The sequence below is a fragment of the Camarhynchus parvulus genome, chromosome 19 (assembly GCF_901933205.1).
Source record: "Camarhynchus parvulus chromosome 19, STF_HiC, whole genome shotgun sequence".
Classification (NCBI taxonomy): domain Eukaryota; kingdom Metazoa; phylum Chordata; class Aves; order Passeriformes; family Thraupidae; genus Camarhynchus; species Camarhynchus parvulus.
The window spans coordinates 2,975,082-3,001,506 of record NC_044589.1 but is presented as its reverse complement, the minus strand read 5'-3'; the positions used below and the strand labels follow the sequence as shown (position 1 = coordinate 3,001,506).

At 49.8% G+C, this 26,425-nt stretch overlaps 1 protein-coding gene across 1 annotated transcript in view; it reads right to left on the bottom strand.

The window, feature by feature from the left end:
* Window positions 1–26,425, bottom strand: part of GALNT17 (polypeptide N-acetylgalactosaminyltransferase 17) — a 93,500-nt gene that overhangs the window by 22,584 nt on the left and 44,491 nt on the right. The window contains exon 2 of the mRNA XM_030962637.1: window positions 13,024–13,207. Within this exon, the coding sequence (XP_030818497.1) occupies window positions 13,024–13,207 (184 nt within the window). The remainder of the gene's footprint in view (window positions 1–13,023; window positions 13,208–26,425) is intronic.

The following is a 26,425-nucleotide window of genomic DNA, read 5'->3' as shown; positions in this document are numbered from 1 at the left end:
CAGCAGAAAATTTCTTTAAAAAGCAGAAAAGCAAGGACAAATAGAACAATGGTCTGTGTATTAATGCTCGTCTAGAATAACTCCCTAAGCTGCAGGAAAGTTTATCTAGTGAGATACTGGGAGGTTCTAAGCTTAATAAAGGAGCTCTGTGCATTGTGTTTTAAGGCTCACAAGCAGGTGTTGTATTTGAAATAAGCAAGCATTGTTTAACCAAAGGTATGTGTGCTCACAGTGGTTGGATAGAACTACTGTCAATGTGCTTTTGCTTTGTGTGATTGGTCAAAAAACTTATAAAGTGAGTTGTAACATTGAGTTCTTTGCTGCTGGGATGTGAGCTGTGGGCATCTTCCCATTGTCATAACCATGGAATGAGAGTGATGCTGAAAAATCAAACAGCTCAAGGCAGTTCCCAGCAGTCCTGTCCCATTGGTGATTTGTACACAGACCCCTGGCTGGTGATAAGTCCCAGCAGCAAACATCCCAGCTGTGCTCAGGCAGGTTGGGATGGAACTGGCACTGCTGGAAAGCTCCCTCTCAAACTGAAAAGGAAATCCTTGGTGCAGAGCCTGAGGTAGGAGTGTTTTACTTGAATAGATCTCACGGGAACCCCGGAGTTTGACATCCCCAGGACAGACTTGGGGCAATGAAGAAGAAAAGTGGCCACCACTTGTGCTGCCTGGAACAAGGTGGAATGATGCCACTGCTGGAAGAGCTGGCATAAAAATGATGAACTTAAAAGGCACAATGGACTTTTAGAGACAGCTCTTCTTCTTTGTGATCACAGAGCCACGCTGCTGACGGCTTTATGGACTGGAAGATGAAGAGGTTTTTAAACCTTTCCCATTACGTACAGACATCACTGGATGAGTTTGTTTAACCTCTGCCAGAACCGGATCAGCCTCAGCAGAGGGGTGTCACTGAGCCCTGTCTGCCAAATTCCTGCATGGGGAATGTCACACAGGGAGAGCTCTGCCATCCCAAAATCCTGCAGCTGGCACCAGGGAGAGCTCTGCCACCCCCAAATCTCAGAGCTGGCACCAGGGAGAGCTCTGCCATCCCCAAATCCCAGAACTGGCACCAGGGAGAGCTCTGCCATCCAAAATCCCAGAACTGGCACCAGGGAGAGCTCTGCCATCCCCAAATCTCAGAGCTGGCACCAGGGAGAGCTCTGCCACCCCCAAATCTCAGAGCTGGCACCAGGGAGAGCTCTGCCATCCCCAAATCTCAGAGCTGGCACCAGGGAGAGCTCTGCCATCCCCAAATCTCAGAGCTGGCACCACCAGGGCCCAGCCCAGCCCAGGCTGCTCACCAGGGCACACTGACACACTGGTGAGACACTTGTACTGCTGTGGGTGGAAGAGAATAAAAATGAGTCCCAAGCACCATCAAAAGGGTCAAAACCAGCAGATGGGGCTGATTTAGATCTGCTTTCCCCCTCAGATTCCAGTGCCAGGTTCCAGTTAACTGAATGCAATGAACTGCCCATGGTGCCCCTTTGTGTAGGGGACATTGAGGATGGAGAATCAACAAACCAAAGACCACACACAAAGTGCCAGAAGTTTCCAAAGTGCCACAAGTTTCCCTTTATTCCACAGAGGAAGCTCCACACCAGCCCTGCTATTCTGTGGAGAGATTTGCTCCTGTGTGGCTTTTCTGCTGTCCCAGGTGACACCATCCACCTCTGCCAAACCAAATACACAACAGACACAACCGGGGGACACAGGTGACCAGCTCAGAGCCCCAGCACACAAAGGCACCCAGTTTAACCCAGTGCAGAACTGCAGCACATGAAACACCTCACAGCAGGTAGGGAGGGACCCAACCCAACACAGGCAGCCAAACAAAAGCTGAATTATCACAAGGTTAAGAAAAAACCACCACAAATAAAAATACTCCAACTTCTCCCTGTCCCCTCATAAAACCCCAAACCAAAACACAATCAGTTTTTAGGGACAGGCTGGAGGTGCCCCACAAATGGGGTTTCACATCCTTTTTGTTGTGCCTGCCTCCTCCTGCAGAGACCCAAAGGACAGCAGCCACAGCTCCCTGCCACAGAACCTTCCAGAGCCACTCCAGCCCAGAGACCAGGATTTGGGGCTGGAGATTTGTTTGCTGCCACCCCAGAGATGCTGACAGGAGCATCTAAAGCCTGCCACGGTGACACAGCTCCTCTGTCAGCCTGGCAGCAGCCCAGCCCTCAGAGGAGCCAGGAGTGGCAGTGAGTGCACCTGGCTGTGTCTGAGGAGCACTGGCCATGGATGTGGCACTTGGGGACATGGTGGTGGCCTTGGCCATGCTGGGCTCGATGGTCCTGGACAGCTTCTCCAACCTAAATAATTCCATAACACACTTGATAAAACACAGCAAACTCATATCTAAATATGTGCAGAGATCCACAATGAACTTTAAAGGCTTAAATGTGATTTCTGATGAGGTTAACTCCACACCTTGGGATGTCCCAGGACATCCTCATCACCTGCACCCCCCAGAGGTTTGCATGCACACGTGAAAAGTGGGGAATTCTGGACTCTTCTTGTCTCTCATCCTCACCTTACCAAGGCCATTGGCTTTCACCTGCTTTTCCCCAGCCCTGACACCAAAGCTCCCCCCACCTGCACAGCCAGACACATCCAGACACACCCAAGGCTTGGCTCTGCTGCCTGCAGCTTCTCAGGTTCCCTCTGACCCCCAGAAAACCCCCAGGACTCGGCAGCTGAAGGCCTGGGAGGTAAATCCTGATGCATCCATGGGGCCCTGAAGGGATTGAATGATTTCCCCGTGGCTGGGCTGCAAAGCTCCGTGGCTGAAGGACAGAATGTTGTAAATCCACTGCAAGTTCTGCTGTGCCAGCACAGGCAGGTTCAAGCTCCCTGCATGCCTTAATCCACAGGCACTGCTGCCCAGCTCGTCCCTAACATCTGTGCTGCTTCCTGCCTGAAAGCCTCAATGGCAAAGGGAAAACCTGCTGGGTTTGTCCTTCTGGTGACAAGAGCTCCACAAATGGAACCCACTGGTTCCAAACAAGCTGCATTTGTGCTGTCCTCTGAAATAAAGCTTCACCAGGAAATGAACTGATCTCCATTTGGCCTTTGTAAAGATTATGAGCAGGCTTTAAAGAAAGCAAATGCTCAGCCTGCTATTCATCCTGCCACTTCCTCATCATGCTCCATTCATTAATTGCTTATTCTCCTTTGGATTTTGCTGATTCAGTGCACATGTCTGCTTGCAAAAAGGACTGCCAACATTAAATCTATTGTGTCTATCCTGTGATGTGCATTTTTTGTGACCCAAGCATCTTAATACACCTAATCCTGTCTGGTACAGTTCACTGTTTACAGATCCAGGTTCTCAAACTATTTCTGACCACAAAGCCCTGAAACTTCCTCACATTTCCCCAGGAAACTCGATTTTAAAGCACCTACTTTATTCCCAGTAATTCTTCTTCAGAAATGTTCAGCTCTATTTTAGAATTAGAGCCTCAAAAATAGCCATTACAATTTAGGGACATACAGACATTTCTAAAGGCACATTACTTGGCAAGTCCTAAGAAGAAATCATCTGCAGGGTTGTAAAAACAGAATGTAGAGAATGGGATTTACTCTGGTGAGAGGCTCTTGTAATAAAGTTATTAGGCTCAGACAGATCTAAGGGAGATAAAAGCCAGAGCAATTCTGAGTGTCACATCCACTTACCCAGCCCATGCCCAGCTCCTTCCCACACACACACAAAAGTCATTGAGACCTCCTTGCTCTTGGATTTTCCTGCTGGAAAACTGCACAAATGGCTGCAAGACCAAGGCTGTGAAAGCAGCAGAGCTTGACTCCCCCTCTGCCTGATCTGGCTGGGCATGTGCTGGTTTGGAACAGGAAAGCTCTGGCCAGTCCAGGGGAGCAGGCTGGTGGCACAAACAAACCCACAAGCCCTGATTTCCTTGGAAGCCAACTGGAGGGAAGTGTATCCAAAGCTTAAATTGCTTCATTTATTCTCATAAGCACAGTTTAGGCAGAAGTGTTTATGATAACACAGGTATTTTTCAGCAGAGTTCAGAGGAGCACAAAAGCAAGTTGTTAAATTACACTAATCCCATCCTCTGCCAAAGTGATCATTTAATACTTCTGTATACATTAGGAACTGGTTTATGGCACACTCCTGCCACAGAAGCCTTCCCTGAAGCACCATGTTCCCACCTTACAGGAACAGGTAATAACTTTGCAGTCAGGAAGGGAAAATTGACAATTAGTGGAATGTATGGCATTAAGAACCCCGAGGTGCAGTGCTATAAATCCATGGTCACAGTGTTTGCAGGTGACACTGAGCAGCACAGTGGAAGTAAGAGACTCTCTAACAGCCACTAAACAACTCCAGCTGCTTTCCCCAAAGCACTTTCTTCCCACCTGGGTTTAAAGAAGATATTGGCACTTCAAGCACCAAAGGCTTTTGACACACTTCTGACCCCACACAAGCTGCCAAAGTGTGCTCCAGTCACCTCTGCTTCAAAAGGGAAAGGAAAAGTTGTCCTATGTCCCCATCTAAATCCATGCAGCACAAATCCCTAAAGTTTTCCACAGGGAGTCTGGCAGCTCCAGTTCTGGGGGGAGCCAGCCCCAGCTGCCTGTGTGGCCAAGGAACCAGGCTGCTCCTGCAGGTCACAGGAATGGGCTGAAATAATAACCAACAAATGTAAAGCACAGCTGGAAAAGTGTGCTTTTAGAGCCTTTACTTGCCCAGTTTTCAAGAAAAAGCATTGCTGGAAGTCAGGAGCAGCATGTCCAAACACACTGAGGAATAAAGATCAATACTGGTATTTATTCCACAGCTTGCTCGTTTGTATTAGTGCTGGGGAAGCAATGGAGCAGCAAAGAGGCTTTTTCCTCTCTGCAAATCATCCCAAAGGCAGCAGAAGCTGCATTCCCATCCCTGGAGGGCAGGAGGGGCACAGGGCACCAGCAGCCCCTGCACACACAGAGCAGCAGCAGCAGCTCCTCAGAGCTCAGGGCCCTGAGGATGCAGGAGAAATAAAAACCTGACTGTGTATGGAGCTGGGTTTGGAATGATTCTCAGAGCAGGGAGGGACAGCCTGGGCACAGCCTCGAGTGACACCAGCAGGACCTCCCTGGGCTGCAGCTCCTTCTGAGGGCAGCTCTGATCTCTGCTCTGCGGGACAGGGACAGGAACAGGAACAGCTGGGGCTGGGCCAGGGCAGCTCAGGCTGGATTTCAGGAAAGGTTCTTCCCCCACAGGGTGCTGGCACTGCCCAGGCTGCCCAGGGAATGGGCACGGCCCTGAGGCTGCCAGAGCTCCAGGAGCTCCAGGGATGCCCAGGCTGAGATTGTTGGGGTGTCTGGGCAGGGCCAGGGTTGGACTGGATGATCCTGGGGGTTCCTTCCAGCTCAGGACACTCCAGGACATCTTTTCTCACTTCAGAACAGACTGAGGAGCTGAGGACTGACAGCAGCCCCTGCACAAAACAACTCCCAACATCCTCCCCAGCCCCTCCTGCAGGGACACAGGATCTGGGTGGGTGCAGAGGTGACACAACTCCTGACCAGGCTCCCCATGGAAAGGTCCCAGCCCTGAGGCTGCCAGAGCTCCAAGAGTGTTTGGACACTGCTCCCAGGGATGCCTAGGCTGGGATTGTTGGGGTGTCTGGGCAGGGCCAGGGCTGCACTGGGTGATTTTGCTCCTCACTTCGACAGACCCTGAGGGGCTGGAGGTGTCCAGGGCAGGGAATGGAGCTGGGAAGGGTCTGGAGCCCCAGGAGAGGCTGAGGGAGCTGGGAAGGGGCTCAGCCTGGAGCAAAGGAGGCTCAGGGGGCCCTTGTGGCTCTGCACAGCTCCTGCCAGGAGGGGACAGCCGGGGGGGTCGGGCTGTGCTCCAGGGAACAGGGACAGGAGCAGAGGGAACGGCCTCAGGCTGGGCCAGGGCAGCCTCAGGGGGCACATCAGCAGGAATTGCCCCATGGAAAGGGGGCTCAGGCACTGGCACAGCCGCCCAGGGAGGTTTGGAGTGCCCATCCCTGAAGGTGCCCAGGGAAGGGCTGGAGGTGGCACTCAGGGCTCTGGGCTGGGGACAAGGTGGGGATCAGGCACAGCTTGGACTGGGTGGCCTTGGAGGGATTTTCCAGCCCCAGTGATTCTCATTCTCCTGAGCTGGGTCCCTTCCAGCTCAGGAGGTTTCCATGACTTTTTGCAGCCTGTCAGATTAAAACTGCCTGGAGCCACACAGAGATGGGACAGATTGGGCAGGACAGAACAACACATGGACAGAAAATCCAACAATCCATCCCTGAGCTGCAAATCTGCTCTGGCTTTGGTGAGCCCTGATCTGAGGCACAGCTCCTGCATGCCAGAGCTGTGACACTGATACTCACTGCTTGATTTCTCTACTTGCTCTCCCAGAAAATTTTCAGGTGGCACCTTTCCAAGTACTGGAAAATATTACTTTTCCTTTTTTATGGCTGAAGCTATAAAAAGCCAAGGGCAGGAGTGTTTTTCATGCAATGCTGGATCAAACCCACAACCATCTATTAGGAGAGAAGGTGCACAACCAGTCCTGGCTTTCTCCTAGAGCTGTAAGGATCTTTTAATACACTCCCACATGCAATTCAAAGGGAATATCACATCTGAAAAAGTAATTTTTTTTTTTGGTTCTTCCACTGTCTTGATTCCTCTCTAGTTTTCCCTTCAGTTATTTGATGAAGAAAAAGCCCTACATCCTGCCTCTTTTCCTGGCTGTTGTTTGGATGTGGGACTGAAACCCACCAAAGCCCTCTCTGCAGGCTGTAGTAGCACATTGTGCACGCAAGAGAGAAGGAGCTCTTCTGACCTCCTTTGTTTGCAATAAGCAGCAATCACAACAAATAAACAGGCATGAAACTCTATTTCCCAGCAAATATCACTCTCATAACTCAAGTAGTTTGTTTTGTCTTCTTAAATGTTGTCCTTCTCTGAAGACTCACTTCATCAAGCCTGGCTGAGCAGCCTGGGGCAGGACACGAGTGATGGGCACGTCACCACAAATGTGTGCTCAGGAATGTCCCAGATCCTGCAGAAGCCATCACTGAGCTCTCCCACTGTAACATCTGCACATCTCACACACTTCTGCCACAGCCACCACAGTCCTGTGGGCAGGGGGAAAGGCAGAAAGCATTTGGTTTTATTAAAAGGGAGGAAATGAGGTGAGGTGTATGGAGCAGTGACAGGGGCATCTCCTGCCCCAGCTGTGGCAGGTGTTGAGAAAATCCCTCATTTCAGTGCCTTGGTCCCAGAGAAATCTGAGACAAGGGCACCTGCAAAGCCAGGGAGTTCAGTCTCTCCCACAGTGGAACAGATTTCTGTATTTTCACAGGAAAATGAGTATGATGGCACATGGAACCTTCCCATCAGAGGGCACAGGCTGAGCCCCCTGGCACAAACCACGGCCACTGTGGGCTCTGCAGGAGATTTGGGATCCAGCACAAGAGATGGGAAGGCAGGAGTGGTGTCATGGGCAGGAGACTCAAGTAGAGCCTCCAGGTGCATCCTCCTGGGCAGTCCTGACCTGTCTCAGTCACACCCACATCCATCACTTTGCAAATATGCATTCTGCTGTGATTAAAAAGCCAAAATGGAATTCTTGGGCCCTGCAACATCCCCTAAGTCTGAGCGAGGCTCTCCAGGGATGGGGAGAGACCCCAAGGGGAACAGGGCGTCCCTGCAGCCCACAAAGAGCTCCAGCACCAGCAGGGACACACTGAGAGCCCACAGAGGCCACACAAAACCATTTGAAATAAAAATTGATCACAACTTGATTTAGTTTCTTTAAGTTAAGCTGTCAAACAACGACCCAAAGTCTACCCAGAAGCCAAAGCTCTCCATCTTCTGCACTGCATCCCAAAGAAAGACTCAGCTTGCTGCTGCATGAGGGCCCTGGCAATAAAGCAGCCAAAGCCAGCTGGTGCTGAAATCCCACGGCAGCAGCTCTGGAAATAAACGGGTGATTCAGGCACTGAGAGCTGCAGGGGATGGCTCTGACTCAGCCCTAACACCACAGGGACACTTACAGCAGGCAGGGATGTGGAACCGCTCCCTCTTCAGCAGCAGGTGATGGGGGCTCTGCCCAGGGCACTCCCCACAGGGTCCCAGGGCAAGCACAGACCAGGTGCTGTGAGAACACGGCAGCAAATCAGGCTCCCAGCACCTCCAAACATTTTCCATCAGGTTTGGGTTGGAAGGGACCTTAAAGCCCATCCAGAGCCACCCCTGCCATGGCAGGGACACCTCCCACTGTCCCAGGCTGCTCCAAGCCCTGTCCAGCCTGGCCTTGGGCACTGCCAGGGATCCAGGGGCAGCCACAACCTCCCTGGGTATCCTGTTCCTGTACCTCCCCACCCTCACAGACAGGAATTCCTTCCTAATATCCCATCCATCCCTGCCCTCTGGCATTTTTAAGCCATTCCCCCTCATCCTATCACTACATCCCCTTGTTCAAAGTCCCTTTCCATGCACCTCCTGACCATGTGCAGGACCCCAAGGCAGGCAGGAGAAGGGGTTGTGTCTCCAGGCTGGGAACCCCTCAAAACCTGTGAAAAATCAAACTCTGGGAGTTGCTTATCTCTTACACCATCTTTGCTCTTCACTTTAATACCTCGGGGCTCCCCTCCCGAGAACAGCTGTCAGGAGATTTGCAGCAGCAGGAATGTGTCATCAGCACCCAGTGATCCAATAGTCCGAACAATTGTGGGTATTATTTCTCTTAAATCTACCCCTTAATCCTATAATGCCATAAAATACCACTGAATCAGAGCTTAGCAGGATTCCAGAAAAGAACAGACTCTTAAAGAGATAATGAGAACTCCACATTTATGTTGGATAGGATTGAAAGGAGAGAATGGGGGAGGCAGAATGTACCAGATGGGCAGATTATTTCATAGTTTCCCTTAATATGATTTCTTCAACCTGAAGCATCTGGTAATTCCACTATCAGAGATTAGATACTGGATAAGATGGACAGGCAGGCTGATCTAACAAAGCAATTTTATTTTCTGCTACACATAGGAGAGGTTCCCATTAAATCCTGTATCACAGGATACAACAGAGGTGCATAAAATGTTGTATCCAAGCAGGGAATGTTTGCAGGCCCTGGCATCCCATGTAAATATGCTTCACTTTCAATATAGAAAACAACACATCTCCCAAACCCCCATCCTCCCCAGGCAGGCAGCAAGTGCTGGGAATGGATAAACAATAAAACTCACACAGCAGCCTTGTCCTTCAGAGGATTTTGCAGAAAATTGAGAAAATCTCTCCAGCTCATTTTTGTGAAGATTTGAGCAGAAATCCTGCAGGCTGCAGGCAGCACCTTGGGTACTTCCAATCTGGAAGCTGAGATTGTTTTCCAGAACATGCAGGAATCTCATCTTAAAGCCAAAAAACCCAATCAAGCGTGATTAGGCATGTGTTCCCAGCGCCCTTCTCACTATGGCACTGCCTGGCAGCAGGTTCTGGAATAACTCACCCCAAAACAGCAGTCCTGCCTATTTTAGCCCAAGGAAGAGCTTTCCCAGCCATCCCAGCTGGAATCTGTTACTTGGTTCACTGGGAAATCTCGTGCACAGCCAGCACAGCCTTTCCTGCTCAGGGTGAGGTCCAGGTGGGGCAGGAACAGCTCCTGCTTGGAACCAGCTCCACACAGCTCATCCCAGACCTCTGGCACCTCTGCTCTGGGAATGAGCCCAGGACAATCCCAAATCCCTCAGTGGGGAACAGCAGGGATGAGTTTCCGCCTCCCAGCCCAGGTGAGCAGCAATGGGGAAAGGGGAAAGCAGAAAACGGGAATGGGGAAGGGAAGAGAGGAGAAAAGGGAACAGGGAAGGGGGAAGGAGGAGAGGGGAAAAGGGAACAGGGAAGAGGAAAGAGGAGAGGGAAAAAGGGAATAGGGAAGGGGAAAGAGGATGAGGGAAGGGGAAGAAAAAAAAAGGAAAGGGGAAAGAAGGAAGGGGGGACGGGGAGGGGAAGGGAAGGGGAAGAAGGAGAAAAGGGAAGGGATAAGGGAAGTGGAACAGGAAAGGGGAAAGGGGAAAAAGGAAAAGAGAAGGGGGAAAGTGGAGAGGAGAAAGAGGAAGAGGAAAGAGAAGGGATAAGGGAAGGGGAAAGAGAAAGCAGAAAGGGGAAGGAAATAATTCAACTAAAGCAAAGATGATAATCCAAACTACCAGAAAGTGACACCACAATTCCCCAGATCAGGGCAAACAAGGTATTCTGCCACAGCTCCTGGTGCTGGCAAAGACCTCACCTTCTCCTGAACATCATCCTCACACCTCTGGGACCATTCTCCCAGGAAAACCCCCTCCTTTCTCTGCCTCTGGGCAGGACTGAGAGGCCCTGAGCTGTGAGCTGCACTGGCTCCTCCTCACCAACAGCTCCTGAAATCCCATGGAGCAGGGATATCTGAGTCCCTGAACCCTCAGTGGTGCTGACCACGAGGTGCAGGGAGCCTGGAGACACAAAAATAGACACAAAATGTGCCAAATTTCCCCATAACTCTCCTTGCTCCACTTCCCTTTGGCCACAGGCACAAGAAAGGAGCAGGGAAAGGCCTCAGAGCTCTGGTGCAGCTTTGCTCAGCACTCAGGGCAGTGACACTTGACCACATGAATCTTTCCTTAAAAACAGGGAAAGCTGAGAGGAAAGGCTGGGGAGTGCCAGCCTGTGCCAGGACCAGTGCCAGTCCATTGGCATTCCAGACACTCTGCAGCCTTTAGCTGAACCACACAGCTTCACTATTATATTTAAAACTACTACATGCTTTGTAATGCTTATCAGCTGGAGGGTTTTCAACAGTTTTTCCCCACTAATGCTGCAATTTCAAAGCCATTTAGGCTAATTTCCCTTAACTTGAATCTATTTTAATCAGAGACCAGGATACTTGACTTAAATGGTTTGTGTTCAACCCTTCATAAAATCAGCCATAAAACTTTATGCACTAAATAGCAAGGGAACCTTGAAGCCAGAGGTAGGAGGAGGTGAAACTTTCCAAATTCTCCAGCAAACTCCAGCCTATTACACACAGACCAACTGTTCTCTTACAATATCAAGCCAATTGATCCCCAAAACAAAAAGAAAACCAATAAACAAAATGCACTCCTGAAGTTGTTACACAGATAAAAGGCACTGAGTTGTGCAGCTGCACAAATTCCCTCCCAAGTCTCAGCCCAGCTCCAAACTGAAGCATTTTTAATGCTGTGCCCTGTCCTCTCCCCCACTCTCCCATGGAATGATGGATAGTGGAACTGAGGAAAAATACAATGCAAGGCTGAAAATGTCAGAATTAATCCTTTTCTTCCCCCCAAATCTGAAGAGAAACATTACTTCTCAAATTAATTCTCGCCAAGTAACGCTGGTTCTGCTGGAAGTCAGAGCTGGGGATGAGAAATGGAAATCAGCAGCTCAGCCTCAGGTAAGTGCTGGGGAAAGGTCTTGCTCCAAGGATCCAGCATTGTGCTGGGATTTGCATATCACAGAGGCAAAGGTGCAATTTGTACCTGCAATTCAGCCTGGCTGAGGAGCTGCAGCAGCACAATGCAGAATGTGCTCCATTCCTTTGGAAACTCATCCAGGGATTTCTGTTGTCAGTGGTTGAACAGCCCTGGATGCTCAAGGGGCTGCTCAGAATTCAGGCAGCACCCAGAGAGGTGAAGGAACAAGAGCTGCTCCTGCTCCCCTGGACAATCTGGAGCTCTAGGGACAGAGAGGTGAAGGAACAAGAGCTGCCCCTGCCCCTCTGGACAGTCTGGAGCCCTGGGGACAGGGGGAACAAGAGCTGCCCCTGCTCCCCTGGACAATCTGCCACCTCCTGACCCACAGAGCTGCATCCCTGGCTGCATGGTTTTCAACGCTCTGCAGATGCCAGGCAACAGCTTTGTCACTGCCCCAGTGACACAGGCATTGGACACGGATCTTTCACAATCCAAACCTCTCTCAGCTCATTTTTCTATCAGGGATTTCACTCCAGGCCAGGACAAACTGACACTTTCCTATTTTGAGGAACACTCTGGCAGCCATATCTAAAATTAACCTTCACAAAGATAAACTTGCAGCGTGTCTTTCCTCATCCTCTTAACAAAATGATGTGTCACCTCTTCTAAAGGCTGTTCTCCTGTGCTGCTTGGCAGGTAAACATCACCAGCACCTTAAAAGCTCAATCAAAAAAGGAGAGGAAAGATATTGCCACAGTAGAAACTCCCTTTAAATGTCCAGATCTAAAATGGGAGATCGCAGAGTGTCCCTGGAGGATCCCTGTGCTGGGAGGAGCCTGAGGGCAGCCCAAGGGCCCTGGAGGTCCTGCAGGGACATGAAGGAGCTGACAAGGAGGGAGGGAGGATTTCTGCACACTTTTACAGGGTATTAAACACCAAAAGCTCAGCGAAAGCAGAGCTGAGTTTCTGATGGTATCACTTCCACCCAAAATCATGGACTGCTTTAGGAAAACAGAGATAGACTGGGAAGAAATTCCCTTTTATCTCTGATAAATCATCTTGGTGAACTCTCTCACTCTCTCCAACTACCTGAAGCAAGGCTGGGGCCAGGTGGGGATCAGTTTCTTGTTCCAGGTACCAACGGACAGGACAAGCAGAAACAGCCTCAAGTTGTGCCAGGGGAGGTTTAGGTTGGATGTTAGGAATTATTTCCTGACAAAAAGAGTGCTCAGGCCCTGGTACAGCTGCCAGGGCAGTGCTTCCCCAGCCCTGTAGAGGTTTAACAGCTCTGTTGATGTGGCACTTGAGGACACAGGTGAGTGGTGGCCTTGGCAGTGCTGGGGAATGGCTGGACTCAACAACCTTTGAGGCTTTTCCAGCATCAGTGGTTCTGTGACTCCATGAGCTCATTCCAGCCCAGCCACCCCCTTTCTCATCACTGAGCAGGGCCCTGGGAACAACGAGGGAAGAGCCAGCAGCACCAAACCTGACTGGGAATGCCCCAGCACTCCTGGCTCTGGGGTGACACCTGAACACAAACATTCCCTGCTGGAGCCCCTGGCACTCACTTGGTGGGGCGATAATCCGGGATGGAACGGTCCAGGGAAATCTTCTCACTGAGGTAGGAGTTGTAGCCATACTTCTCGTGGGGTCCCTTGGCTTTCTCCTCCTCCTCGGGGGACAGGGTGGCTGGGAGGCCACCCTTGCCACGGCCACCATAGCCCTCAATGAGACCAAGGGACTTGGAGAGACCTGGGGGGAAAACAAAAACATCACTGGTAAAACCCATCCCTGGTGAAACCATCATTGATAAACCCATCTCTGGTAAAACCCATCATTGGTAAAACCCATCTCTGGTAAAACCCATCCCTAGTGAAACCCATAATTGGTAAAACCCATCTCTGGTAAAACCCATCATTGGTAAAACCCATCCCTGGTAAAACCCATCCCTGGTGAAATCCATCCCTGGTGAAATCCATCCCTGGTGAAATCCATTATTGGTAATATTGATAAAACCCATAATTGGTAAAAATCATCATTAGTAAAACCCATCATTCGTAAAATCCATCATTAGTAAAACCCATCATTGGTAAAACACATCATTGATAAAACTCATCATTGGTAAAACCATCATTGGGTGCCCTGGTAAAACCCATTTTTGGTAAAACCCAACCCTGCTAAATCTCATCATTGGTAAAACTCATCCCTGGTGAAACTCATCATTGGTAAAATCCATCTCTGGTAAAACCCATCCCTGGTAAAACCCATCATTGATAAAACTCATCATTGGTAAACCCATTTTTGGTAAAACCCATCCCTGGTAAAACCCATTTTTGGTAAAACCCCATCCCTGGTAAAACCCCATCCCTGGTAAAACCCATTTTTGGTAAAACTCATCATTGGTAAACCGATCCCTGGTAAACCCCATCCCTGGTAAACACCATCCCTGGTAAAATCCATTTTTGGTAAAAGCCATCCCTGGTAAAACCCATTTTTGATAAAACCTATCCTGGTAAAACCCATCCCTGGTAAATCTCATCATTGGTAAAACCTATCCCTGGTAAAACCCATTTTTGGTAAAACCCATCCCTGGTAAAACCCATCCTTGGTAAAACCCATCGCTGTTATTTCCAACTCCCAAAGAAAAAAAAATACTCTAAAAATCCTGGCTGTTTTGGGTTCCTGGCTGTTTTGGGTTGTTTTTCTGCAGACATTCCATTTCCTCCTTCTTTGGCCCAGTGCTGGAATAAGAATGGCTCAAGTGTTGCAGTTCCTCACAGCTCAGGCACACTGCTCCTGCCAGCCCTGCCCCTGGCGTGCAGCTGATAACCTGTCCCAGGATCTGTGCATTTATTGAGTTGTGGGGAGGTTATTCAGGCCTCCTTCCCACTCTCAGAGAGGTAATTACATGGAAGGTTAGATGTCCCCAGGAGAAGGATAGGTTGAACACAGAGCAGGAATAAAACAGGCTTGGTTAAGTGCCAGCCGAATGAATTTTTGCTCAGTGTGAACTGTGAACAGCATACAAATGGTAGGGATTTAAAAACAATTTCCCCTCAAACCTTTCTTATCTTTTAAAGTACAGTGTTCCCAGACCCTTATCAAGGGGAATTATTTATTTATATCTGCATAGCTGAAGGAAATAGGCAAAGTTCAAAATGAGCTGCACATAAAGAGCTCCATGGATGATTTGGTGGTGGCTGTGGGAAGCCAAGTCCATATTCATGTTATTATTTATTAGACAGAACACCTGGATTTTTTTAATATTTTTCATTAGCAGAGATTCACTCTCTTTTTGTCAGAAACACAAAAATAATAATGATGGATTCTGGTTTGCTCTTGTGTCTGTTTGGTTTTTTATACTGAAAGACACCAGGGTATATTCCCATTGTTTCAGCGTCAGAGCCCTGACTGAAAACAGATTTTTGCCACCTCTGAAGCTTTTGAAGGGACAATAACCTTCAGGTTTGTCCAGCTCCCAAACCTGGCACTGCCTTCCATTGTCCTGGACAAAACATTCCTGCCTGCCCACAGATTTAAGGATCTTTTTCCTCAAAAAGTAGCATTGAGAGACAGGAAGAAATGAACTGGGAATGTAAATCATAGTTGGAAGAACAGTTTGAAGAATTATGATTATTGTTACTATTATTATTATTATCATCATCATTGTTGTGTAGTATTATTTAGTATTAGTATTCCTTCTGAGAAGGAAGCTCTAAATATCCTTCCCTGCTGTATCAGAGCCCCTCTGACCACACTGGGCTTGGCTGGATTTTATCTGAGGACAGTAACACCAAATCAGCTGCCAGGAGCCCCAGGCTGGGCTCACACATCCAGGCTGCCTCTCCCAGCTCCAGGCTGAGCAGGAGCCAAGGGATCACTCAGGAAGGCTGGGATGGGCGGCACTTTGTGGCCTGCAGAAGCTCAGCAGATCATTCCATGAACTTCCCAACCCCAAGTGGTTCCACTCCAGGAACCCTCAGCATCTCCTAGTTTGCTTTCAAAGCTGAATTTTGCTTTTCTTGATTCCTCTGAACACATTTCTCCCTGCCCCAGTGCTTTGTCTTTCTGTGCTTTGAAACCACACCTGTGAGGAGGAACGTGGGGACTTTCTGAGGGGGCAGAGGCTCCAAGGATGGAGGACACTTGTGATGGTGTTCACAGGGGTCTGAGGATGAGGGAAGAGACGAGGATCTGACTCCATGTTTCAGAAGGCTGATTTATTATTTTATGATATATATTATATTAAAACTATACTAAAAGAATAGAAGAAAGGATTTCATCAGAAGGCTGGCTAAGAATAGAAAAGGAATGGAATGATAACAAAGGCTTGTGTCTGGGACAGAGAGTCTGAGCTAGCTGACTGTGATTGGCCATTAATTAGAAACAACCAACATGAGACCAATCACAGATGCACCTGTTGCATTCCACAGCAGCAGATAACCATTGTTTACATTTTGTTCCTGAGGCCTCTCAGCTTCTCAGGAGGAAAAATCCTAAGGAAAGGATTTTTCATGAAAGATGTCTGTGACAGACACTCAGTGGGATGTGGGAGCCATGGACATCCCAGCACCTGGCTCTGTTAGAAGCAGGCTTTAAAATCACAAGCTCAGGTTATTACCAGCAGCTGATAACAGATCATTAACTCAGACACCAGGGCAGTGCTTGTCCCAGAGCTGCGCTCTGTAACCAGCAGGGAAGGATGATCCCCCCAAGGCCAATCCATCCCACAAGATCCCAGCCAGTCTCCAGAGATCCTTACCTCTGGCTCAGGGAAGGGAACTGTGCTCCCAAGCACAGCACCTCAGTGAAGGAGCTGCAATTCGAGGTGAGGAACCTCCCCCAGTGCTCAGAACACCACCAAGCCCTGAGGCCATGCCAGCCTGGGGGACAGATCCCAGCACTCATTTGTCTCAGCTCATTTCTGCACATTCCGTCTTTCTACTGCTTTAAGTTGGTAAATGTTGATAAACCAACATCATGTAACCAAAGAAATCAATCAAATGGATGTGTTTGTGTTGGGCAGGGCACACAATGAGCCCTCCACCCTGCCTTGCAGGAGAGCACCTGCAAGGAGAGCCATGGGGATGCAGATTGCCAGGTGGGGTGAGCCAGGCAGGATCCCCTGTCTGTCCTGAGCTGCTTCAGCATTTCCTCTCCAGCCCAGGCTGTTGGCAGGGTTCAGGAATGTCATTCTGCTGTGTGGCACTCCAAGAAGAATCAAGAATGTTTAAGGAAGACAATTCATGTCCAAACAGAAGAGGAAGGAATTTGTTTCCAGCTGGCTGAGAAGGCGCCTCAGGAGGGGCAGAACTAAACACAAAAGGTGACAGCACATCCTCATCCAGTCAATCCATTCATTGGATTTCATTCACCACATTTTGGGCACCTTTCTGTGAACTTGGGGTGCCTTTGCTGTGACTTCAGGAATTACCCTGAGCCCAGCCCATGTGGCTGCTCAGGATATTCTGGGATTCCATGGAACCTGCTTGGAATTGGCCTGGAAAGGCCAGAAGTGACACATAGAGACAGCATGAGCAAAAAAGGGAAGGAGCATGGTGCCATCTGCTCATTTTCCCAAAGAAAAGGTTGAAAGCAAAGAGTCAGGACTGTTCCCAAGTCACAGAGCAAATCCTTTATCCTTCTGGGCAGGCACAGAGCAGAAGTGCTGAACCTCTGCCAGAAAGTCTCTCCTGATGCCTGCTCCAGCCCACCTGTAGTGCTAAACAGCACTGATCCCCACAAAAATCTTCATCTTTGGAGTGGATTCAGCCCCTAGGGAATTCTGCAAGCTCAGGAGGTGGGAATGGCCTGCATGGAGATGAGGTCTTGGTGCAGATCAGAGCTCTGAGCAGCCACAAGCTTCACTCATCCCAAAGCCACACTCACCCAAAGCTAAAACAGGATTTTTTTTTCAGAATCTCCTAAAAATTCTGACTTTGGAACAAATGGAATATATTGCTATTGCACTGCAAGAATAGAAGGGTAAAGAAAAAGCAAGACACCACGTGGAGCTGCCAAGATCTGAGCCCCTCCTGCTGGAACAGCCAGACAGGGGATCCCTGGGGACTGGCAGGAGTTGGTTTTCTTCAAGATGATATAAAAATTTAATCTCTACAGCAAAATTATTCCTAGACTGAGCACAGTTAGAGTAAATATATTAGTCTCTTCTTAAGCTGAGTGTATTTCAGGAGGAGGCAGGAGTTTTCTAGGACAGAGAAAACCTTTAGTGAAATACAATCTAATGTGATTTGCAGCCTTCATTTCCAAAGCTCCCCAGGAGCTGAAGGGGGAGAAAAGCTTTTTGCTCCGTGTCAGCCTGGATGAAGGAAAACATTTAACCCTCCCATACAACCCTCAGCTGAGGAAACTTGTGATGGGGGGGCTGGGGAGGAAGGAAGAGCCCTGAAATGAAAAGACATTTCTGAGAATGGGTGCTGAGGGAAAACAACACCAACCCTGCAGAGTCTGAAGGGGTCCCAGGAGAGCTGGAGAGGGACTGGGGACAAGAGATGGAGGGACAGGACCCAGGGAATGGCTCCCACTGCCAGGGGCAGGATGGATGGGATATTGGGAATTAGGAATTGTTCCCTGTGAGGGTGGGCAGGCCCTGGCACAGGGTGCCCAGAGCAGCTGGGGCTGCCCCTGGATCCCTGGCAGTGCCCAAGGCCAGGCTGGACAGGGCTGGGAGCACCTGGGACAGTGGGAGGTGTCCCTGCCATGGCAGGAGTGGGATGAGAGGACATTCAAAGTCCCTTCCAACCCAAACCATTCTGGGATTCTAATACAGGAAAGATTTCTGGAAAAGCAGCATTTTTAGCTGCATCTTTCCATATCTGTATCTCGTGCAGCACGAGGTACAGAACACACACACAGCTCAGGGTGGAAGCCACATTCCAGCAGGGAAGAGGAATTTGAAGCCCCCCCTTCTCCAGAAGGAATAAGTAACACTGAAATGGTACTGAAAAACACAGGAACCATAAAGCAAAATTAAAGCAGATATCTCTGCAGAGCACAGCTCTCACTCAGTGAAGCACAGTGGAGCTCTCACAAGGATGTTTGTTCCTGGCCTACATCAGCCACAGAGCTGAAGGCCAACAGGGAATCTCTGGCCTGAGGAAAAGCCAGACCGAGGAGGTAAATGGCCCAAAGGCACTGGCCATGTGTGACCTGCAGGGGACTCAGAGAGAGGGGGCACCCAGAGAGGCTCTCAGGGCAGTGTGTGAGGAACCAGAGCTGCTGCAAGGGGCAGAGTGTCCCAGGGAATGCTGGAAATGATGGGGACTGCTGAAGCCTTTAGTGCTGCCCTGCTAAACACAGACTGCTAAAGGGAGGGCTCACTAACAATCAGGGGCATTGGCACAAGAACAGGCACCAATTTTCCTTTGCAGCCCTGGTGGAACCTGGGGCATGGGATTTTCTCCCCTTGCAGCAGTTTTGACACAATTTTAGCCAGATCTGCTCAGACCTGTTGTTTTTAGGGTAGATAACTCCCATTCCTCTGGCTGTAGGTTACACCTGTGGAACCCTAAGCTGCCCCAGGGCTGTGGGAACTGTGCAGGGAATACAAACACAACTGTGCAGGGAATACAAGTCAGCTTCCTCTGCTGTCACTGCCTCCCCAAAGCATCCTCATTCTCCTGCAGGGGAAACTAAAAGTAGCTGTAAAGGGATCAGAAAATGAGAGTTTGCTCTCTCCTGGGAAAAAAATAGATATATAAACGTTAAAAATGAGCTTAAATACTAGAGCCCAGTGAAAAACCAGTATTCCCCTGAACCCTATACAATTCTATTCACTGTACATGCTACATTTATTTTTCCTGGGGCTGACCACCTATCAAAAATTAATCCCCCAGATCAGATGCTGCAGCTAAAGGGTCAGTGCTTACCCTTCCACTGGACAGTCCTTTTCCAGGAGCTGGATTTTAGCATATCAGGACATGTCCCCCAGTGCAGGAATGCACAGAGCTGCCTGGTGTCCTTCACCATGCAAATGCAGTAGGTTTACTGCAGAGATTACCATGAGCATGGTGACTTTCAGAAATGGGGGGTCACAAAAACTCCCACCCTCTGCCTTCACACTGAATGACAAATGGGAACTCAGAAAAAGCAGCACATGAATGGGCCCAGGCTTGGCAAGCAGGGATTTTAGCAGATACAAACTGAAAATAGAGCATATTTCACCTGTACTCCAACATATTGCATCTCTGAAAAAGCTCCTGCCTATGAAAAATTATGTGAATAATTCTGGCTGAAATGAATTTGTCCAACAGAGCATTAAGATTTCACTTAAACAATTGTGACAGGTAGGGGTAAGGGAATTGAACACATTTTCTTGCAGCTCAGACAGGCAAGGACCAAAACCAGGATGGGCACAGCTCATTTTCAAATATATTCAACAATATAACCTTTTTAATGCCAGGCTGGATGGGGCTTGGAGCACCCTGGTCTGGTGGAAGGTGTCCCTGGCCATGGCAGTGGGCATGAGATGAGCTTCAAGGTCCCTTCCAACACAGCCACTCTGGGATTCTCTGGTTTCGGCTTAGATTAGATGATGAGCTGTAGAAGAATGTTTGTGCTTACATCACTATGGGAACAGACAATGTCCAGGTTCCTGCCCACCTGCCCTCCTGGGAAAGGATGGAGAAGGGAGCAGTCACTGCTCAGGTCTGCAGGCTCGTTTGAAATGTTTAAACACAAATCTGCATTTACAGGTGCACACACACAGAGGGATTCAAAAATGAAGTTTTCTTATCAATATAGAAATGGGAACAGAGGGGAATTACTTTCAGAGCCAGAGGGAGGATCAGCACCCAGAGCAAGGACAGCACAGCCATCAGGACAATGTCAAAGCCTGTTTAGCCTATTACACTGCCAGGTTCTGCTTCCAAATGATAATTCCCCAATCAAGATTTGCCCCTGGCACAAACCAACAGAAATCCTTCCCCAGGCCAAGCCTGTTTAGTTCTGAGGAAAGATTTATTTGGTTCCAACACCTGGGACTGGTGAAAGAGCTTGGACATCGCTCTGTCCTCCCTGAAAGTCCAAAAATAGTGGCATTTACCACTGTGCTCACATTGATAAAATAACTTGTTGAGAAAGGCAGAACTTGGCAGCAGAGCTGGTGCAGAGCAGAAATGCATGGGCTAAAGAAAGCTCTTTGCAGCTCAGCAGGGAGAGCAGGCACTGCTGCCACGGGAATCTCAGGCACAGAAACCTTGTTCAGACACCAAAGACAAGCCTGAAGGTGATTCCTATCCTGGGAAAACCTGGACACATGTGAAGCATTCCTGGCAATTTACGAGCGAGAGGAATTCCCTTCCCTGTGGGTGCAGCCCCCCTTCCCCAGGAGCTGTTCTGCTGCTGCACTGCCCCTCTCAAAGGGGAAACTCCCCTCAAGGAGCCAGTCCCTGACAGCTGTCACAGGTTTGTCCCAAAATGACCAGTTACACCCCACTGCCATCCTGTTTGTTCACAGCCACAGCTCCTGCAGCTGTGGGGAATTCTGGATAACAGCCTGGGATCCAGGAGCAGGAAGGGATGAAGGGGATTTGCAGACAAGGTAAAGAAAAGAGTTTGTTGCAGCAATCTCACCTGCATGTTATGACACAAATACAGATTTATACTTCTGACTAACACAGGGGACTGTCACGTTCTGGAAATACTGGAGAAAAGGGAGGAAAAAGAGGCAAAAAGGAGTAGATCACAGTGTGTAACAAAAAGGAAAATCAGGATCAAAACCATCACTAAGATGATTGAGTGAGAGAGCTGACCCAAGTTACATCACTTGAGATGTCAGAGAACTCCAGAGAACTGGCTTTAGTAAGCCCTGCCTAAGGGCTGCCTTCAAGGATTCAGCATTCCTGGGATTCAGGCACAAACATTTCCCCACCAACACACAGCAAGGGATTTGCATGAGCTGCTCAGAACAGACCAGAGCAGCCTTCCCAGCAGCTGCTCCCTGGTCTGTTCCAGTGGCACAGATCTCCACAAAGCACCAGCATTTCCAGGCAGCAGTGAGAAAGCACAAGAGACCCTCAAAGAGGGGAGGGGACTCTGTGGAGAGCACCCAGCATCCTGGTTTAGGTTGGAAGGGACTTTGAATGTCATCCCATCCCCACTCCTGCCATGGCAGAGACACCTTCCACCATCCTAGGGTGCTCCAAACCCTGTCCAGCCTGGCCTTGGGCACTGCCAGGGATCCAGGGGCAGCCCCAGCTGCTCTGGGCACCCTGTGCCAGGGCCTCACCAGCACAGCCAGGTACCAGTGAGGAGACCCAAGCAGGGAGAGGACAGATGCCCAGCAGAGCAGAGCAGGACAGCAGCTTCATCCAAGGCTCCACAACCAGCTCTGCATGGCTGAAACACCCTGGGTGAGGCACTGCCATCAGCAGCTGGGCTTAGGTTTATTCCAGGACCTTCATCCCCACCTCCATCACTCTGCAGACAAAATGCTCACAGGCTCCTCCCTCCAGGCCTGCTGGGCCATCTCCCCCTCCTGTCTTAGGCTGCGAGATGTTTGTGTGTTCTATCCCCATCTGTCAGAGCTGGGGCAGTTCTCTGCTGTCCATGGGGCAGTTTTTTCTTTCTCTCTGCCACAGCCAATCCTCCCTCCAGGAGATCTCTGCTGTCCATGGCCACTGAGTGTCCCTGCAGGGCTGATCCAATTCCAGCATCCCATGGGGAGATGCTGCGCCCAGGGGAGGAGCCAAGCATTCCTACCTGGATCCAATCTGAGCCTGGAGCAGCACAGCAGCCTTTGCCCAGTGCATTGCCAGAGGAGCAGCTTTCTGCTGCCCTGCATTGCCAGAGGGAGCCCAGGCCCATCTGCAGCAGCCCTGGAGCTGCAGAGGAAAACTCCCCCCTTGTGCAGGATCCCTGCTGCAGCAGCAGCACAGCTGGCACTGCAGGAGGGCTGAGCCCCCATGGGATGGGGCTGTGCCACCCCTGACACACAGGGGGCAGGGCATGGTCTGACTCTGGTAGTGGTTTGGGGTTTTTTTGTTGTCTTTTGTCTTAAATTTTATTTTGTTTGCACTATTGCATTTGTATTTTTAATTTTCCCAGTAAATAACTGTTATTCCTACTCCCATAACTTTGCCCTCAGAGCCCGTTAATCTCAAATTTATAACAATTCAGAGGGAGGGGTTTACATTTTCCATTTCAAGGGAGGCTCCTGCCTTCCTTAGCGGACACCTGGCTGTTCAAACCCAGACAGCTCCTCAGACACCAGGCCCCTGCCAGGGGAGCTGCTCCAGCCCAGCCACGAGCCTGGAGTCCCCTGCTGGGGCTGCAGGACCAGAGGGGCTCTGGGCTCTGCTGCTGCTCTGTGAGAGGAGGATGGACGAGCTCTCCTCACCCTGACAGCAGCCTGGGGAAAGAACCACTCTGAGAGCTTTGCCCAGCCATCCATCTGCTGGGAGGGAACACACAGTGAGCTAAAGCCTGATGGAGTGTCCAAGAGGAGTCTGTGTTAGCAGCTACCAAGGCCATACAGCATAACCCACAGCAGGACCTGGCATTACAGGTCTGACACTGTTCCAGTAACTCAAAGATCAATGCAGGGCCTGTCACTGTTCCAAAGACAGACAAGGTCCCTGCTCCATGCAGCTACTGGGGTATTGATTCTCCACACACCCAACTGCAAGCTCTGCACTTGGGGGACTTTGCTGAAGCCCCCAAAATGTTCCCAAAGATGTGCCTGGCTCGGTGCCTGTGGGACAGTTTGGGACACAGGAGCTCCAGGGAGCAAGGCCAAGGGCAAAAGCAACCTTGCATATTTACACTGCTCAGCCAAGGGCCCATTTGGGTGATGAATTAAGCAATTACCTGCAGCTTTATTTTCAGGAGGCAGGCTGCAATTCAGGCAAGAGAGAACTTATCTTGCTCTCCTCTCTGAGCTGCCAGGACATCGCTCTGGCAGGACACCCTCCTACGTGCCAGGCTGCTCAGGGAGCGTGGCAGGAGCAGCTCCTTGCCCAGGAAAATCACAGGTTTCCCATTACTGGGAGTCTTGAAGGGCAGGCTGGATGGGGCTGTGAGTGACCATTGGAACAAGATGATCTTCACATGTCCTTTTCACCCAAACCATTTTGCTGCTGAGGATGGAAGAGTCTAGAAACACCTTCAGTAAGGCATTTTAAGGAATTCCCAAACTCTTCCATCCTCAGCAGCAAAACATCAGCCCTCACATTTGTGCTCGGGCAGTGATTTCTGAGGCCAAACTGCAAACTGCTCATCCCCAGGTAGTCACACCCACCAGCACTCCAGGCTCAGGCAAACCTTTTGTTGAGCTTTCATTGCTGCTTTTATCCTCCAGCACAAAATGTCAGTTCTTTGGGTAACGCAGTCCATTCCCATCTCCATAATAACCTGTTTGCTTCCAGGCAGAGCTGCTGCTTGGGCACAGAGATGTCAAACTTCAGTGCCAGCCCAAAACCACACAGCCAAAGGTGGGAAAACAAGGATTTCTTAAACCCATCTTGTCCCAGAGAAGCTGTGTCTGGAGCAGCACCTGCAGTGTGATGGGACTGCCCCAGGGAGAGGAGCAGAACCACAGGAACAAGTATGGAAGCAGGAAAAGAACAGAACCCACAAAAACACAAGCAAACAGTTTTTGCACCCCATTCAAAGGTTATAAATAATATTTAGCATTTTTATTTTCACAAGGAATCTGTTATTTCCAGACCGTGTCTCTATAGCAAGCTGTTAGTGTTTGTGGTTTCCTCTAGTGCACGCTCCTGTTTCCTTCTGAAAACACTTCCTCTCTGTATAGATTGGCCTGTTGAAAAGGGAAAAAATTGCTGCCATTTGGCAAGATAAGAAATGAAGAAATACCACAGTGTGAGTGCAGATATCATCAATACAAAAGTGGCTGCTCAGGTTTTGGGCTGAGTTTTGTGGGCTTGTGGGAAGTGACACAATTTTGTGAGCCCCATGCACTGGGCACCTCCTCACAGAGCCCTGGGGGAGGCACCAACTGCAGAGGTCACCAGAACACCTCCCAGGCTATAAAACCTCACAGAGGCCTCCCTGCTTGCCCCTCCTGAGGTCTGGGGAAGGGAGGAACTCACAGGGGGTGTTTGTGACCCAAGTTTCAAGCAGAGTTCCAGGTCACTGGGACAGGCTGGTACCTGTGGACAAAATGGGTCTGTGGGACTGTACCCTGAGCAGCCCACACTGCACAGGGGCCCTCAGAACACTTCCAGGGTTCTCCAAAGGGGCCCTTTGGTCCAAATAATCCCTCCCTGGGCTACCTTGAATGTGCTCAATCTGTAAAGGCTAACAGATTAGAGAAGGGATGACATTGCCCAAAATTGGCTTTCCCAAAAAAAAGGATGTTATTACGATGTGAACATGGCTGCAGAGAGAGAAGTGCATCCTTAGCAAGTATCACAAGCCACAGACTGCATTTTACTGAGCTGTGAACTCACTAATTAGTTTCTAAGGTCAAGAAAGTCCATTTGGCAGGGGTTTGCTTGGTGCATTTGACTTCTGTGCTCAGACACTGTCCTCCCTCAGTGCCCAAGCCCATTTACTGCAGGTTTTGGGGTGTGCTCTCAATGCTCCCAGACACACAGGGCACCCCAGAGAGTGCTTGTGCTCTTCAAACTCCTTCCATCTGTTTGTGCTCTGCCAATGGGCCGTAGGGGTGACACAGCCAAAGCCAAAAATAAAGGAGCTAATTTGGTCATCAGAGGGAAATATTCTCCACTGCAATGCCTTTATTCCTGCACACAGCTCGTTCTCCTGACAAACACAGCAGCCATGGATCCAGGGGGCTTTATGTGATGGATGCACTGTTGGAATGAGCACAGGAGCACAACAGACACCTCCTGGACAAAAACCTGGGACTGTCCCAGTGTGACTCAGCCTCTGTGTGGGGGAGAAGAGCTCTGTGTGCATTCAAGGACTCTGCCACCAACCTCAGCTCACTGAAACCACTCAACTGCTCAAGGAAAACGTGAGCTGAGCTGCTTTGCCTCAAGGAGTGAGCCTGGAGCTCACTCTGCACCATCCATGCACATCCGTGCCTGGCTGCACTGCTCATTGTTGGGAACAGTTCTGAAGAGGCCCCAGATCTGTGACTGTTTAACTCTGTGTTTCTACAGAGAGCTGCTGATGATAGGCACTAAGTGCTTTAAAAACATAATTAACGCTCAAAGCACTCCTGAGAGGCAGCTAAATATAGAACTGGGAGTTTCAGCTACCTGAGTAGGACTGTCCTTGATCCCTTTGTAGAACACTTGGTACAGCAGGGTACACAGCACAATAGGGTCTCGGTCCCATTGTGCTTGGGGCTCCCAGAGAACTCAGCAGAAAACACACCTCACTCCTTATCCAGATGTCAAACACAGAAAATAACTTATCCAAGGTGACTTAGCTGAGGATTAGTGTTTACAGACAGAACCTGATTCCTTAGAAAATTAGAGAAAAGAAGTGAGAGAACCTGCCATGCCAGGGGGCTTTCCTCCAGAGGCCCTTCCCTGTGGAGTGGCCACACCAAGTGACAGATGACACCTGAGCACTGTGCTTTGGCCACCTGGTTCTGAGAGCCACCCCTGGCTCTGTGGCTGATCTGGAAGGACCAGGTAAACCCAGAGAGCCTCAGCCACCACAGCACTTCACAGGACCCCATTTTTAGCCAAAGGGGAATGTCTGGAGCCATTTTTTGAGAGCAAGGTGTTCAATGAGAAGCCCCAGAGGTGGATCACTCACACCCAGGTGTGTGGTGTCCCCATGGGCCTCCCTCGGCCTCCTGCCCTGTGGAAGAGATCCCCAGATATCCTGGGGAGTGCCACCAGTGTCAGGACAGTCACACTTGCCACTGCATTTTACCCCTGGGGACCAGAAAGCAAAGGGGACTCACAAAGTTTGCCTTTGACAAACCTCTGGTCTGGAGGAGCTGCCCTGTGTTTGCCACCCAGCAAACACCCACGACTTCCCAGGCAGCACAATCCTCATCTCCAC